General features: G+C 40.6%; 1 protein-coding gene across 1 annotated transcript; it reads right to left on the bottom strand.

Moving 5' to 3' along the window:
• Positions 1 to 6,508: 6,508 nt before the first annotated feature.
• On the bottom strand, positions 6,509 to 7,532 carry LOC106584577 (gamma-crystallin M2-like). The gene is made up of 3 exons (XM_014170014.3): positions 7,459 to 7,532; positions 7,015 to 7,254; positions 6,509 to 6,844 (listed from the first exon to the last, which is right to left on the bottom strand). Exons 1-3 carry the CDS (start codon positions 7,489 to 7,491, stop codon positions 6,569 to 6,571), a joined length of 549 nt encoding a protein of 182 aa, XP_014025489.1. The 5' UTR covers positions 7,492 to 7,532; the 3' UTR covers positions 6,509 to 6,568.
• Between the last annotated feature and the right edge of the window lie 8,036 nt (positions 7,533 to 15,568).

Raw genomic sequence — 15,568 nt, forward strand, 5'->3', positions numbered from 1 at the left:
TAGTCATCTCCACCGCATCTCAGGGATTGGCTCTATCGATCAATATCTGGCTTGAGTTGGAGGCAAACCCCTCATTCCAGCCATATCTTATACACTGTGACAGTTTACAGGTTTCACAGTATTGTAGATGCCATTCAATAATCCAACAAAATGCAGCTGTAAACATGGCACAGCACCTGCTATTTTATTGTTCTACAAATCATTGTACAAGTACTACTATGTATACAAAAGTATGTGGACACCCCTTCAAATTAGTGTATTTGGCTATTTTCAGCCACACAAGTGTATAAAATCGAGCACAGCCATGTAATCTTCATAGACTAACATTGGCAGAAGAATGGCATTACTGAAGAGCTCAGTGAATTTCAACATAGCACCGCTATAGGATGCCATCTTTCCAACAAGTCAGTTCGTCCAATTTCTGCACTGCTAGAGCTGCCCCGGTCAACTGTAAGTGCTGTTATTGTGAAGTGGAAACATCTAGGAGCAACAACTGCTCAGCCGCTAAGTGGTAGACCACACAAGCTCACAGAGCGGGACCGTCCGAATGCTGAAGCCCGTAGCGGGTAAAAATCATCTCTCCTCAGTTGCAACACTCACTACCGAGTTCCAAACTACCTCTGGAAGCAACATCAGCACAATAACTATTTGTCGGGAGCTTCATGAAATGGGTTTCCATGGCGAGCAGTCACAAAAAAGCCTAAGATCACCATGCGCAAAGGCCAAGCGTCGTCTGGAGTGGTGTAAAGCTCGCTGCCATTGGACTCTGAATCACTCCTCCCCATCTGGCAGTCGGACTGACAAATCTGGGTTTGGCAGATGCCAGGAGAACGCTACCTGCCTGAATGCATAGTGTCAACATTAAAGTTAGCTGGAGGAGGAATAATGATCTGGAGCTGTTTTTTATGGTTTGGGCTAGGCCCCTTAGTTCCAGTGAAGGGAAATCTTAACACTACAGCATAAAATGACATTATAGACGATTCTGTGCATCCAACTTTGTGGCAACAGTTTGTGGCAACCTTTCCTGTTTCAGCATGACAATGCCTCCGTGCACAAAGCGAGGTCCATACAGAAATGGTTTGTCGAGAGCGTTGTGGAAGAACTTGCCTGGCCCGCACAGAGGCTTGCCCTCAACCCCATCAAACACCTTTTGGATGAATTGGAACGCCAACTGCGAGCCATGCCTAATCATGCAACATCCGTGCACGAGCTCACTAATGTTCTTGAGGCTGAATGGAAGGAAGTTCCAGCAGCAACGTTCCAAGATCTAGTGGAAAGCCTTCCCAGAAGAGTGGAGGCTATAATAGCTCCTTCACCTAAATCCAGATAGCTGATGTTCTGAAAGAGCTGCAAAATCTGGACCCCTACAAATCAGCCAGGCTAGACAATCTGGACCCTCTATTTCTAAAATGATCTGCCGAAATTGTTGCAACCCCCTATTACTAACCTATTCAACTTCTCTTTCGTTTCGTCTGAGATTCCCAAAGATTGGAAACCCGTAGCACTTGCTCCAGCAGGTATATCTCACTAGTCACCCCCAAAGCCAATTTGTCCTTTGGACGCCTTTCCTTCCAGTTCTCTGCTGCCAATGACTGGAACGAACTGCAAATATCACTGAAGCTGGAGACTCATATCTCCCTCACTAGCTTTAACACCAGCTGTCAGAGCAGCTCATAGATCACTGCACCTGTACATAGCCCGTCTGTAAATAGCCCATCCAACTACCTCATCCCCATACTGCATTTATTTATTTATCTTGCTCCTTTGCACCCCAGTAACACTACTTGCACATTCATCTTCTGCACATTATTCACTACAATGTTTAATTGGTATATTATAATTACTTCGCCACCACGGCCTATTTATTGCCTTACCTCCCTTATCTTACCTCATTTGCGCACCCTGTATATAGACTTTTTTTTCTACTGTATTATTGACTGTATGTTTGTTCATTCCATGTGTAACTCTGTGTTGTTGTATGTGTCGAACTGCTTTGCTTTATTCTTGGCCAGGTTGCAGTTGTAAATGAGAACTTGTTCTCAACAAGCCTATCTGGTTAAATAAAGGTGAAATAAAAAAATAAAATAAAATGTTTTGGAATGTAATGTTCGACGAGCTGGTGTCCACATACTTTTGGTCATGTAGTGTAGCTTCGACAACCTAAAATGCAATGCAATTTGTAAAGTACTAACACTTAAAAAATATGCATAATTACAAGTCAACTATTATTGAACTACTTCTACCAATCATCAATTTATGTCATCCTGATATATGAAAAAAAATCGTATTTATTTGATCTTCCTCATCACCTAAGGACACTGCATTGGGAATCCAGCATTTTTTAGCCTGGGAGAAGAAGCTAAGGAACGAGTTAGTGTAGAAAATAGAGAGCAAGGCTGCTGAGGGCCCAGAGAGGGAGAGGAGAAGGCTGTATCTGCCTTGTTGCCCTGGAGATTCATTACCTTCCTCATCAATCATCTTGGGCTGATGAAATTGTTCCTTCCCAAAGCGCCTCCTCTGGCCCAGATGAGTGGGGCATAAATCCAGCAGTCAGGTCGCAGTAATATAAATGGAGGTGGATTATATGGTATGGTATATACTATATTATATTATATGGTATGGTATATATTATATGGTATATATTAGATTATATGGTATGGTATATAATATATATTATATGATATATAATATTTTTTATTATATGGTACGTTATATAATATTAACAAGGAGGTTCGAGCCCTGAATGCTGATAGGCTGACAGTCGTGGTATATCAATCCCTATAACATGGGTACAAAACATGTATTTTTACTGCTCTAATTACGTTGGTAACCAGTTTATAATAGCAATAAAGCACCTCAGGTGTTTGTGATATATGGCCAATATACCCCGGCTAAGAACAGCCCTTAGCTGTGGTATATTGGCCATATACCACACCTCCTCGGGCCTTATTGCTTAATTATATTATATGGTATGGTATATAATATATAATATATGATACAAATGAATTGTCACCTCCACACGCAGTATTTTTGCCCATCTTCCAGAGGCAGTGGAGCATGGGATAATGTACCTTGATGTCTAGGTTGTGTCTCAAGCCGTGTCCTAGAATATACAGTAATACACTTTAGATTGTAGATTTGACTTATAGCATGGGTTGTTCCACACCCACTTGGCTGATTATCGAATTAACTTAATAAATATCTTATACGTGTACAGTAACAATATACACTACATGGTGAAAAGTATGTGGATACCTGCTCGTTGAACATCTCATTCCAAAATCATGGGCTTTAATATGGAGTTGGTCCCTCTTTGCTGCTATAACAGCCCCCACTCTTCTGGGAAGGCTTTATGCTAGACGTTAGAAAGTTGCTGGGGTGTCTTGCTTCCATTCAGACACAAGAGCATTAGTGAGGTGGGCACTGATGTTGGGCAATTAGGCCTTGCTCACAGTTGGTGTTCCAATTCATCCCAAAGGTGTTCGATGGGGTTGAGGTCAGGGCTCTGTGCAGGCTACTCAAGTTCTTCCACATGATCTCGACAAATCATTTCAGTATGGACCTCGTTTTGTGCACGGGGCTATTGTCATGCTGAAAGAGGAAAAGGCCTTCTCCAAACTGTTGCCAAAAAGTTGGAAGCACAGAATCGTCTAGAATGTCACTGTACACTGTAGCTGTAACATTTCCTTCACTGGAACTAAGGGGCCTAGCATGAACCGTGAAAAACAGCCCCAGACCATTATTCCTCCTCCACCAAACTTTAAAGTTGACACTATGCATTCGGAAAGGTAGCGTTCTCCTGACATCCGCCAAACCCAGATTTGTCTGTTGGACTGCCAGATGGTGAAGCGTGATTCAACACTCCAGAGAATGCGTTTCCACTGCTCCGGAGTCCAATGGCGGCGAGTTTTATGCTACGCCAGCCGATGCTTGGCATTGCGCATGGTGATCTTAGGCTGATGTGCGGCTGCTTGGCCATGGAAACCCATTTCATGAAGATCCAAATGAACTGTTCTTGTGCTGACGTTGCTTCCAGAGGCAGGTTGGAACTCGGTAGTGAGTGTTGTGACCGAGGACAGACGATTTTTCCGCACTTCAGCACTCAGCGGTACAGTTCTGTGAGCTTCTGTGGCCTACTACTTCGCGGCTAAGCCGTTGTTGCTCCTAGACGTTTCCAATTCACAGTGGCATATAGTACTTAAGTAGAAATACTTTTAAGTACTACAGAAATTGTTTGTTATGGTATCTGTACTTTACTTTACTATTTAGATTTTTGACAACTTTTACTTTAACTTCACTGCATTCCTAAATAAAATGTACTTTTTACTCCCTACATTTTCCTTGACACCCAAAAGTACTTGTTACATTATGAATGCTAAGAAGTACAGGAAAGTTGGCCAATTCACACACTTATCAAGAGAATATGTGGTCATCCCTACTGCCTCTGATCTGTCGGATTCAATAAACACAAATGCATAGTTTGTAAATTATGTCTTGAGTGTTGCAGTGTGCCCATGGCTACACGTACAGTTTAAAAACAAGAAAGTGGTGCCGTCTGCTTTGCTTAATATAAAGAATTTGAAATGATTTATACTTTTACTTTTGATACTTAAGTATATTTGATCAATTACAGTTACTTTTGATATTTGAGTATATTTAGAAACGAATACTTTTAGACTTTTACTCAAGTAATACTTTACTTGGTAACTTTCACATTTACTTGAGTAACTTTCTATTAAGGTATCTATAATTTTACTCAAGTATGACAATTGGGTACTTTCACACCACTGCCATTTCACAATAACAGCACTTACAGTTGACCGGGGCAGCTCTACCGGTGCAGATATTTGACGAACTGACTTGTTGAAAAGATGCCATTCTATGACGGTGCCGCGTTGAAAGTCATTGAGCTCTTCAGGCCATTCTAGTGCCAATGTTTGTCTATAGAGATTGCATGGCTGTGTGCTCGATTTTATGCCCCTGTCAGCAACGGGTGTGGCTGAAATAGCCGAATCCACTAATTTAAACAGGTGTCCACATACTTTTGGCCATGTAGTGTATCATTCATCGTGCTGGCATTGTCTCAGTATGCAGTGAAGTATAACTAACGTAGGTCCTTATCGGCATCAAGGGCAAATCCTCATAACTTTACAGAATCTTTGACTCAGTGCGTTTATTTGATGGATTACATGTAAGCCTGACCTTCTTCCTTGGTCCCATCTGCACCTATTAAACCTGTTAAGAAAACACACAGACATCTATATTGCCTGTCATGAAAATAGACCCCAACAACTCTATCTCTCAAGATATCGATCCACTTCAGGCTCTCGCCCACTGATATCTCCACACAGCCTGACCCTATCCCAACCCTCCGTTTCCACACAGATTGACCCTTGACCCTGACATGGCTCCAGGCCACTGACTGAAGACACTGATCTAGGACATGATGTTTGACTGCGTACAAGGCTCCCTTCACCACCCTCCTCATGTTCATGTAATGCAGAGGTGCACAGGTCTCAGTGTCTGCTAGTTTCTGCCCTTTTTAGCACAGATTTATACCAGGGAAAACAGGTTAGTTGTATATCTGTCCAATCATTCATACACAGTTAAAACAACACTGACAGTGTTCATTGGGCCAGTGTCTATACAGGTCCACACTTTTCAGTGTTAAATTAACACTGTGCTTAACGCTGACACTGTTACACCTTGCCACATAAACAATTTAAACTGGAACAACCATTTCAGTAACAGGTGCAATAAATCGAACTAACTGAGTAGATTCGTTTTGAAAAATGTATGTTATTTATCTGTGTGTTGCATAAGATTAATCAATCAATCAATGTACATGCGAAAACACAGATATTAAAAACAATCCTAAAAATGTCTACCTGCAACACTGGGGTTATTTTACACCACTGAGTGTTAATTTAACACTTACAGGGTTAATTTAACACCTGAATCAACACTAGAAATGTAACACTGAAAATCAACACTAGGTAATACTGTCCAATTTGCTGTTTAAATATTGCTTATTTAACAGCATACGTTTTCTATTCAAAGTTGGAATTTCTGGAACAGGGTGCTGAGTCCCTTTTTGGGTTTATGCAAAATATGTAAATGTCTTTCCTCTCAATTTGATTTAGAATCTGCCATGTTGAGTAGCTTATGTTAGAACAATAATATTTTTGTCAACTGACATTTATATTCTTTGAGATGATAATGGTATTAAAAACGCTTCACGGTCCCGTGTGGCTCAGTTGGTAGAGCATGGTGTTTGCAGCGCTAGGGTTGTGGGTTTGATTCACACAGGGGACCAGTACGGGGGAAAAAATAAAAAATAAATGTATGAAATGTATGCACTCACTACTGTAAGCCGCTCTGGATAAGACCGTCTGCTAAATGACTAAAATGTAAATGTTTCATTGTTGAGTATGGCTTAGAAAAGTGCTACATTTTGACCTAGATGACATGGGTTCAGGTTAAGTGTAAAAAAGCCATTTGCAAGATGTCCTTTTTTTCAATGTTTTTATTCAATGGCTTCTCGTACTTGTATCAGTAAAAGCTATATCTAGTAACAGGACTCGTTGATACGTCTCATGCTCATGAACCTCATGCCCATGCCCATCTGGTTAAAGTTTCTGTACTCTCCAGGCCTCATGTACATCATCCTGCCTCTGTACTGGGGCTGCTCATACATGAGCCAGTGGCCGTCCATAACGTTGCAGGACATGCAGTTGTTCATGCGGTAACGATCCATGATGCTGTCACAGTCGTCCATCATCTCGTGCATCTGACCTCCAAAGTTCTCCCTCTCGTAGATCCTCATCCTGAAAGATCCTCTGTGCTGTAACATGATGAACAACATGTTTTAGGGAGAAATCTGCACAGCTCAAAAGCTCTGGAACCATCCCCCCAAAAAATGTTATGGAGTATCATTGGTTGTAGACAAATTGAGTAATGGACATAGATCAAAAAAGCTAGAAGAGGTGACAAACTGAACGTTTTTGTGCTTACCATGGGGATCATGCGGCAGGACCTGATGTCGGTCATTCCCATCATGCGCTGGTAGTCAGAATACTCTCCCCTCTTCATGAACCACTGGTTTCCCATGTAGTTGGGACGGTCGTACACCATGAAGCAGCCACTCTCAACCCTGCAGGACTGGCAGCGGCTTAGGTAGGAGGACATGTCAGGGCAGTCGCTGCTGCACTCATAGGAACGACCCTGGAAGTTCCTGTCCTCGTAGAAGGTGATCTGAAAATAAGCAAGAATCATTAATATTCCCCATTTAAACATATAAAAACACATTGCTACATGTTAGGCCTTGCCCAATCCCACTGACTATCAGGTTTCTGGGATTAAGGTTGCCTTGTGCTCTGACACTAGAGTACTAAAGTGCACTCAGTCTAACAAGCTAGGAACATTTATATTAATAAATACACTAAATATAATACTTACTCTGCCGTTCATGTTCATGCCAGTTGAGGTCATTTTGTCTCTCTGTGCTGCTGCTGCTCTTGCTGGGGAACTGTTATCCTACTGGTTTAAAACCTTTCTTTTTATACCTGTGAACCCCATTGTACTAACTCCTGACTCAGCAACATGGAATAGAGGGCCATAGAGCACCGAGGTCTGTCCACATGTCCAGGGACACATCTCTCAAAAGAACAAAGTACTGTAACAATGAGCGTTTGTGAAAGGGTTTTAACAATAAAAAGTCACACCTTCGCAATTGTAAAGTGTGCATTTTGTTGATCTCACAATCCTTTTCTAAATTTAAGATTTTCCCCTTAGTATTTACTATTGGAAATGCTATATTGTGATATATTGTGGATGACAATGTAAAGTATGTTTGAAATGTGTTCCTTTATCAGGTGCTTCATTTTGTGAATCCATCATATAAAACTTAATCTTAGCTCAATTTTGATGAATTAGAATATATGTACAGTATGTACATATACAGTACCAGTCAAAAGTTTGGACACACCTACTCATTCAAGGGTTTTTCTTTATTTTTACTATGTTCTACATTGTAGAATAATAGTGAACACATCAAAAATATGAAATAACACATATGGAATCATGTAGTAACAAAGAAAAGTGTTAAATCCAAAAATATGTCAGGTGGAGGCCAGGTAATCTGATGCAGTATTCCATCACTCTCCTTGTTGGTCAAGTAGCCCTTATGCAGCCTGGAGGTGTGTTTGGTCATTGTCCTGTTGAAAAACAAATGATAGTCCCACTTAAAGCAAACCAGATGGGATGGCGTATCGCTCCAGAATGCTGTGGTAGCCATGCTGGTTAAGTGTGCCCTGTATTCTAAATAAATCACAGACAGTGTCACCAGCAAAGCACCCCCACACCATCACACCTCCTCCACCATGCTTCACTGTGGGAACCACACATGCGGAGATCATCCGTTCACCTACTCTGCATCTCACAAAGACATGCCGGTTGGAACCAAAAATCTCAAATTTGGACTTATCAGACCAAAGGAGAGATTTCCACCGGTCTAATGTCCATTGTTCGTGTTTCTTAGCCCAAGAAAGTGTCTTCTTATTATTGGTGTCCTTTAATCTTGGTTTCTTTGAAGCAATTCGACCATGAAGGTCTGATTCACGAAGTCTCCTCTGAATAGTTGATTTTGAGATGTGTTGGTTACTCGAACTCTGTGAAGTATTTATTTGGGCTGCAATCTGAGGTGCAGTGAACTTATCTTCTTCAGCAGAGGTAACTCTGGGTCTTCCTTTCCAGTGGTGGTCCTCATGAGAGCCAGTTTCATCATAGCTCTTGATGGTTTTTGCAACTGCACTTGAAGAAACTTTCAAAGTTCTTTGAATTTTCAGAATTGACTGACCTGCATGTCTTAAAGTAATGATGGACTGTCATTTATCTTTGCTTATTTGAGCTGTTCTTGCCATAATATGGACTTGGTCTTTTACCAAATAGTGCTATCTTCTGTATACCACTCCTACCTTGTCACAACTCAACTGATTGGCTCAAACACATTAAGAAGAAAAGAAATTCCACATATTAACTTTTAACGAGGCACACCTGTTAATTAAAATGCATTCCAGGTGACTACCTCATGAAGCTGGTTGAGAGAATGCCAAGAGTGTGCAAAGCTGTCATCAAGGCAAAGGGTGGCTACTTTGAAGAATCTCAAATCTCAAATATATTTTTATTTGTTTAACACCATCTTGCTCATTACATGATTCACTATTATTCTACAATGTAGAAAATAGTAAAAATAAAGAAAAATCATTTGATGACTAGGTGTTTCCAAACTTTTGACTGGTTCTGTATTTGTAATTAAAAGTGATCATTTGATTTAGCTGAATTGTGTAGGCATTATACGAGAAAGTATACATATTGTCTTGAGTGAATTAGTGTTTTCATGTCTGAATCAGGCCCTGAATGATTTGCCTTGAATTACCCTGTTCATGTCCAAAACTCACAGACTATTGCAGCAACCACTGTCAAAGTACAATCTCTGGAATTTGTATGAATTATATCTGTATTATACCAGTTTAAAAGCAGATGTGAAGAGTGCTTAAACAGACACACATCAGGTGTCATGAATGGATGTTTCTATGTATTGTCCACAAGGGTTTTCATAATATTAATATTTCCCAACATGACATATACAGCAGTTATTGTAATATGACATGAAACTGGAATTCTCTTGGAATGAAAATCACACACATACTGAAGAAGTCACTGTGTCAGTGGTGTTATTCCTTGTAATGCAATAGAGATAAATGAGGACAGCATTGAGATAAAAGCACTGGCAATCATGAACAACTTACAATTTCTTCACAGATGTCATGCCAGGCACATTTTTGTGGAATGTGGTGCCAACATACAGTGTCATCAGAAAGTATTGATACCCCTTGATATATTCCAAATGTTGTGTTACAGCCTGATTTAAAAATGAATTAAATATGTTTTTTCTCACCCATCTACACACAGAAACCCATAATAAAAAGTGAAAACATGATTAGAATTATTCCCCATTAATTGAAAATGAATTATAGAAATATCTAATTTCCATACAGTGCCTTGCAAAAGTATTCACCCCCTTGGCGTTTTTCCAATTTTGTTGCATTACAACCTGTAATTTAAATAGATTTTTGGGGGACTTCATGTAATGGACATACACAAAATAGTCCAAATTGATAAAGTGAAATGAAAAAAAATAACTTGTTTCAAAAGATTAAAAAAAATATAAAACTGTAAAGTGGTGGGTGCATATGTATTCACCACATTTGCAATGAAGGACCTAAATAAGATCTGGTGCCAATTACTTTCAGAAGTCACATGATTTGTTAAATAAAGTCCACCTGTGTGCAATCTAAGTGTCACATGATCTGTCACATGATCTCAGTAGACATACACCTGTTCTGAAAGGCCCCAGAGTCTGCAACACTACTAAGCAAGGAGCACCACCAAGCAAGCGGCACCATGAAGACCAAGGATCTCTCCAAACAGGTCAGGGACGAAGTTGTGGAGAAGTACAGATCAGTGTTGGGTTATATAAAAATATCCACAATTTTGAACATCCCACGGAGCACCATTAAATACATTATAAAAAAAATGGAAAGAATATGGCACCACAACAAACCTGCCAAGAGAGGGCCGCCCACCAAAACTCACAGACCAGGCAAGGAGGGTATTAATCAGAGAGGCAACAAAGAGACCAAAGATAACCCTGAAGGAGCTGCAAAGGTCCACAGCGGAGATTGGAGTATCTGTCCATTGGACCACTTTAAGCCGTACGCTCCACAGAGCTGGGCTTTATGGAAGAGTGACCAGGAAAAAGCCATTGCTTAAAGAAAAAAATAAGCAAACACATTTGATGTTTGCCAAAAGGCATGTGGAAGACTCCCCAAATATATGGAAGAAGGCACTCTGGTTAGATGAGACTAAAATGTAGCTTTTTGGCCATCAAGGAAAACGTTATGTCTGGCGCAAACCCAACACCTCTTATCACCCCGAGAATACCATCCACATAGTGAAGAGACTAAGAAACTGGTTAGAATTGAAGAAATGATGGATGACGCTAAATACAGGGAAATTCTTGAGGGAAACCTGTTTCAGTCTTCAAGAGATTTCAGACTGGGACGGAGGTTCACCTTCCAGCAGGACAACAACCCTAAGCATACTGCTATGCTTAGTGCCTTGTTGCAAACAGGATGCATGTTTTGGAATATTTGTATTCAGTACAGGCTTCATTCTTTTCACTCTGTCAATTAGGTTAGTATTGTGGAGTAACTACAATGTTGTTGATCTATCCTCAGAGTTTACTTGCTGTGATAGGAGAAAACGAACTGTTTTAAAGTCACCATTGGCCTCATGGTGAAATCCCTGAGCTGTTTCCTTCCTCTCTGACAACTAAGTTAGGAAGGAACCTTGTATCTTTGTAGTGACTGGGTGTATTGATATACAGTGGCAAGAAAAAGTATGTGAACCCTTTGGAATTACCTGGATTTCTGCATAAATTGGTCATCAAATTTGATATGATCTTCATCTAAGTCACAACAATAGACACACATAGTGTGCTTAAACTAATAACACACAAATTATCGTATTTTTCTTGTCTATATTGGATACATAATTTAAACATTCACAGTGTAGGTTGGAAAAAGTATGTGAACCCCTAGGCTAATGACTTCTCCAAAAGCTAATTGGAGTCAGGAGTCAGCTAACCTGGAGTCCAATCAATGAGTCGAAATTGGATATGTTGGTTAGAGCTGCCTTGCCCTATAAAAAACACTCACAAAATTTGAGTTTGCTATTCACAAAAACCATTGCCTGATGTGAACCATGCCTCGAACAAAAGAGATCTCAGAAGACCTAAGATTAAGATTTTTTGACTTGCATAAGGCTGGAAAGGGTTACAAAAGTATCTCTAAAAGCCTTGATGTTCATCAGTCCACGTTAAGAAATATTGTCTATAAATGGAGAAAGTTCAGCACTGATGTTACTCTCCCTAAGAGTGGGCGTCCTGCAAAGATGACTGCAAGAGCACAGTACAGAATGCTCAATGAAGTTAAGAAGAATCCTAGCGTCAGCTGAAGACTTACAGAAATCTCTAGAACATGCTAACATCTCTGTTGACAACGGAAGAAGACACTGCTGTCCAAAAACATTGTTGCGTGTCTGAAGTTTGCAAAAGTGCACCTGGACAGATTAAACTAAAGTTGAGTTGTTCGGAAGGAACAAACAACATTATGTGTGGAGAAAAAGGGCACAGCACACCAACATCAAAACCTCATCCCAACCGTAAATATGATGGAGGCAGCGTCTTGGTTTGGGGCTGCTTTGCTGCCTCAGGGCCCGGACAGCTTGCTATCAGACAGAAAAATGAATGCCCAAGTTTATCAAGACATTTTTCAGGAGAATGTTAGGCTATCTGTCCGCCAATTGAAGCTCAACAGAAGTTGGGTGATGCAACAGGACAACGACCCAAAACACAGAAGTAAATCAACAACAGAATGGCTTCAACAGAAGAAAATATGCCTTCTGGAGCAGCCCAGTCAGGGTCCTGACCTCAACCCAATTGAGATGCTGTGGCATGACCTCAAAAGAGCGGTTCACACCAGACATCTCAAGAATATTGCTGAACTTCAACAGTTTTGTAAAGAGGAATGGTCCAAAATTCCTCCTGACCATTGTGCAGGTCTGATCCGCAACTACAGAAAACATTTGGTTGAGGTTATTGCTGCCAAAGGAGGGTCAACCAGTTATTAAATCCAAGGGTTTACATACTTTTTCCACCCTGCACTGTGAATGCTTACACGTGTGTGTTCAATAAAGACATTAAAACGTATAATTGTCTGAGTGTTATTAGTTTAAGCAGACTGTGTTTGTCTGTTGTTGTGACCTAGATGAAGGTCAGATCAAATGTTATGACCAATTTATGCAGAAATCCAGGTATTTCCAAAGGGTTTCCTCTACATTATTGCCACTGTACCATCCAAAGTGTAATCAATAACTTCACTATGCTCAAAGGGAAATTCAATGTGTGCTTTTTGTTTCCTTTTCCTTTTTTTACCCACCTACCAATAGGTGCCCTTCTTTGCGAGGCATTGAAAAACCTCCCTGGTCTTTGTAGTTGAATCTGTGTTTGAAATTCACTGCTCTACTAAGGGACCTTCAATTATCTGAATGTGAGGAGTACAGAGATGAGGTAGACATTCAAAAATCATGTTAAAAACTATTTTTGCACACAGAGTGGGAGTCCGTGCAACTTATGTGACTTAAGCAAATGTTTACTCCTGAACTAATTTAGTCATGCCATAACAAAGGGGTTTGAATGCTTATTGACTCAAGACATTTCAACTTTACAATTTTTATTAAATTGTTAAACATTCGAGAAACATAATTCCACTTTGATATTTTGGGGTATTGTGTGTAAGCCACTTCCTACAAAATGTAGGAAAAGTCAAGGGGTGTGAATACTTTCTGAAGGCACTGTACATCATTAAACATCAAATACACAAACAGCTGGTGTAGGCTTAGGGGTCTCATCCAATTCAAAGTTGACTTGCACTGACATTGCTGATAACTACTTTGTTGATAGAAAATGTACTTGCTCTGACTGTGATATGTGGTTGTCTCACCTAGCTATCTTAAGATGAATGCACTAATTGTAAGCCTCTCTGGATAAGAGCGTCATCTTAATGACTAAAATGTAAAATTAAATGAATCACTATTTTATCCTTGTTTTCAAACTCGCAACTCCACCTCACAGTTTGGGTAGCAGAGGCCTATCTTTACCTCAGAGAAGCTTTTCCAAAAGTCATCCTCATTAGTGTTTAATACAGGACTCCCGTTGGCAAGGTCACCGTCACCCCCAGCGACATTCTGTTGTCAGGACGATGCCAGGAATAATGAAAAGGCTACCATCAGTAGTGGGGGAAATCACCTTACACTAGTGTTTTGGAATGGTCAGAAAATTATGAAGAACATCCCCACAATAGACAAAATCTGAATGCTTGTTGTCAAAGCCAATCTGGTAATTCCTAGTTGCGATCATCAGAAAGCTGGACTCGAGAACGCATAGGAATACATAGGAAACAGTATGCAGACCACTGCCGGACTAGCAACATTTTCAAATTAATAAAATAGTCTTTTATCAAATTTCTATAAAATCATCAACACTACTCTCTTGTTATCAAGGTTCCATTTTTCTAGCTTGTCAGCTAGATAGGTAGTTTGCTTCGTTCATGGAGGAAATGCTAGCTTGGTACAAAGCTGCATTGTCTTGGTTGAAGCTGACCTGTATGCTAGCCAGAGCCTTGTATTTATGTGCATTTTTTAAATAAATAAATGATACTACATAACCAAAAGTATGTGGAAACCTGCTTGTTGAAAATCTCATTCCAAAATCATGGACATTAATATGGAGTTGGTCCCCCCTTTGCTGTTATAACAGCCTCCATTTTTCTGGGAAGGCTTTCCACTAGATGTTGAAACATTGCTGCGGGGACTTGCTTCCATTCAGCCACAAGAACATTAGTGAGGTCGGGCACTGATGTTGGGCGATTAGGCCTGGCTCGCAGTCGGCGTTCCAATTCATCCCAAATGTGTTCGATGGGGTTGAGGTCAGGGTTGTGTGGAGGCCAGTCAAGTTCTTCCATACTGATCTCAACAAACCATTTCTGTATGGACCTCGCTTTGTGCAGGGGGGCAATGTCATGCTAAAATAGGAAAGGGCCTTCCACAAACTGTTGCCACAAAGTTGGAAGCACAGAATCGTCTAGAACGTCATTGTATGCTGTAGTGTTACAATTTTCCTTCACTAGAACTAAGGGGCCTAGTACAAACCATAAAAAACAGCCCCAGATCATTATTCCTCCTCCACCAACCTTTACAGTTGGCAAGCTTTACACCACTCCAGCTGACGCTTGGCATTGTGCATAGTGATTTTAGGATTGTGTGTGGCTGCTCGGCCAACGGGGCAGCTCTAGCAGGGCAGAAATTTGATGAACTGACTTGTTGGAAAGGTGGTGGAATGATGGTGCCACATTGAAAGTCACTGAGCTTTTCAGTAAGGCCATTATACTACCAATGTTTGTCTATGGAGATAGCATGGCTGTGTGCTTGATTTTATACACCTGTCAGCTACAGATTTTTTATTTATGTGGTTGAAGTAGCCAAATCCACTAATTTGAAGGGGTGTCCACATACTGCTGTATATATAGTGTACCTAGCCAGCCAGCTAGCTGTAATTGCAATGTTGGATAGATAGCTAATCGGTTCCATTCATGAAAAGAACAACAATTATCTCAGGGGCATTTTAAGTTATCCAATCTTCACCCACCGGCACTGTGTAGCCTGCATATATGCAAAAAGAGTTGCTCGCTATTGTTAGCTAGCCCACCTGAAGCCCCCAACTACCTAGCTAACTAGCTACTTAGCTAGCTGAGTTCCAGTTATTGTGTTATTTTTCAGCTATCTTGTCTGAACACCCAATGACCACAAGCTGCCTGCCAGTGGGTGCGGTAGCTAGCTAGCTAGCTCTGCCATGCCGTTGCATTGGCTATCTTTCCAGCATGGATGG

Source organism: Salmo salar, chromosome 23, assembly GCF_965601325.2.
Source record: "Salmo salar chromosome 23, fSalSal1, whole genome shotgun sequence".
NCBI classification, from domain to species: domain Eukaryota; kingdom Metazoa; phylum Chordata; class Actinopteri; order Salmoniformes; family Salmonidae; genus Salmo; species Salmo salar.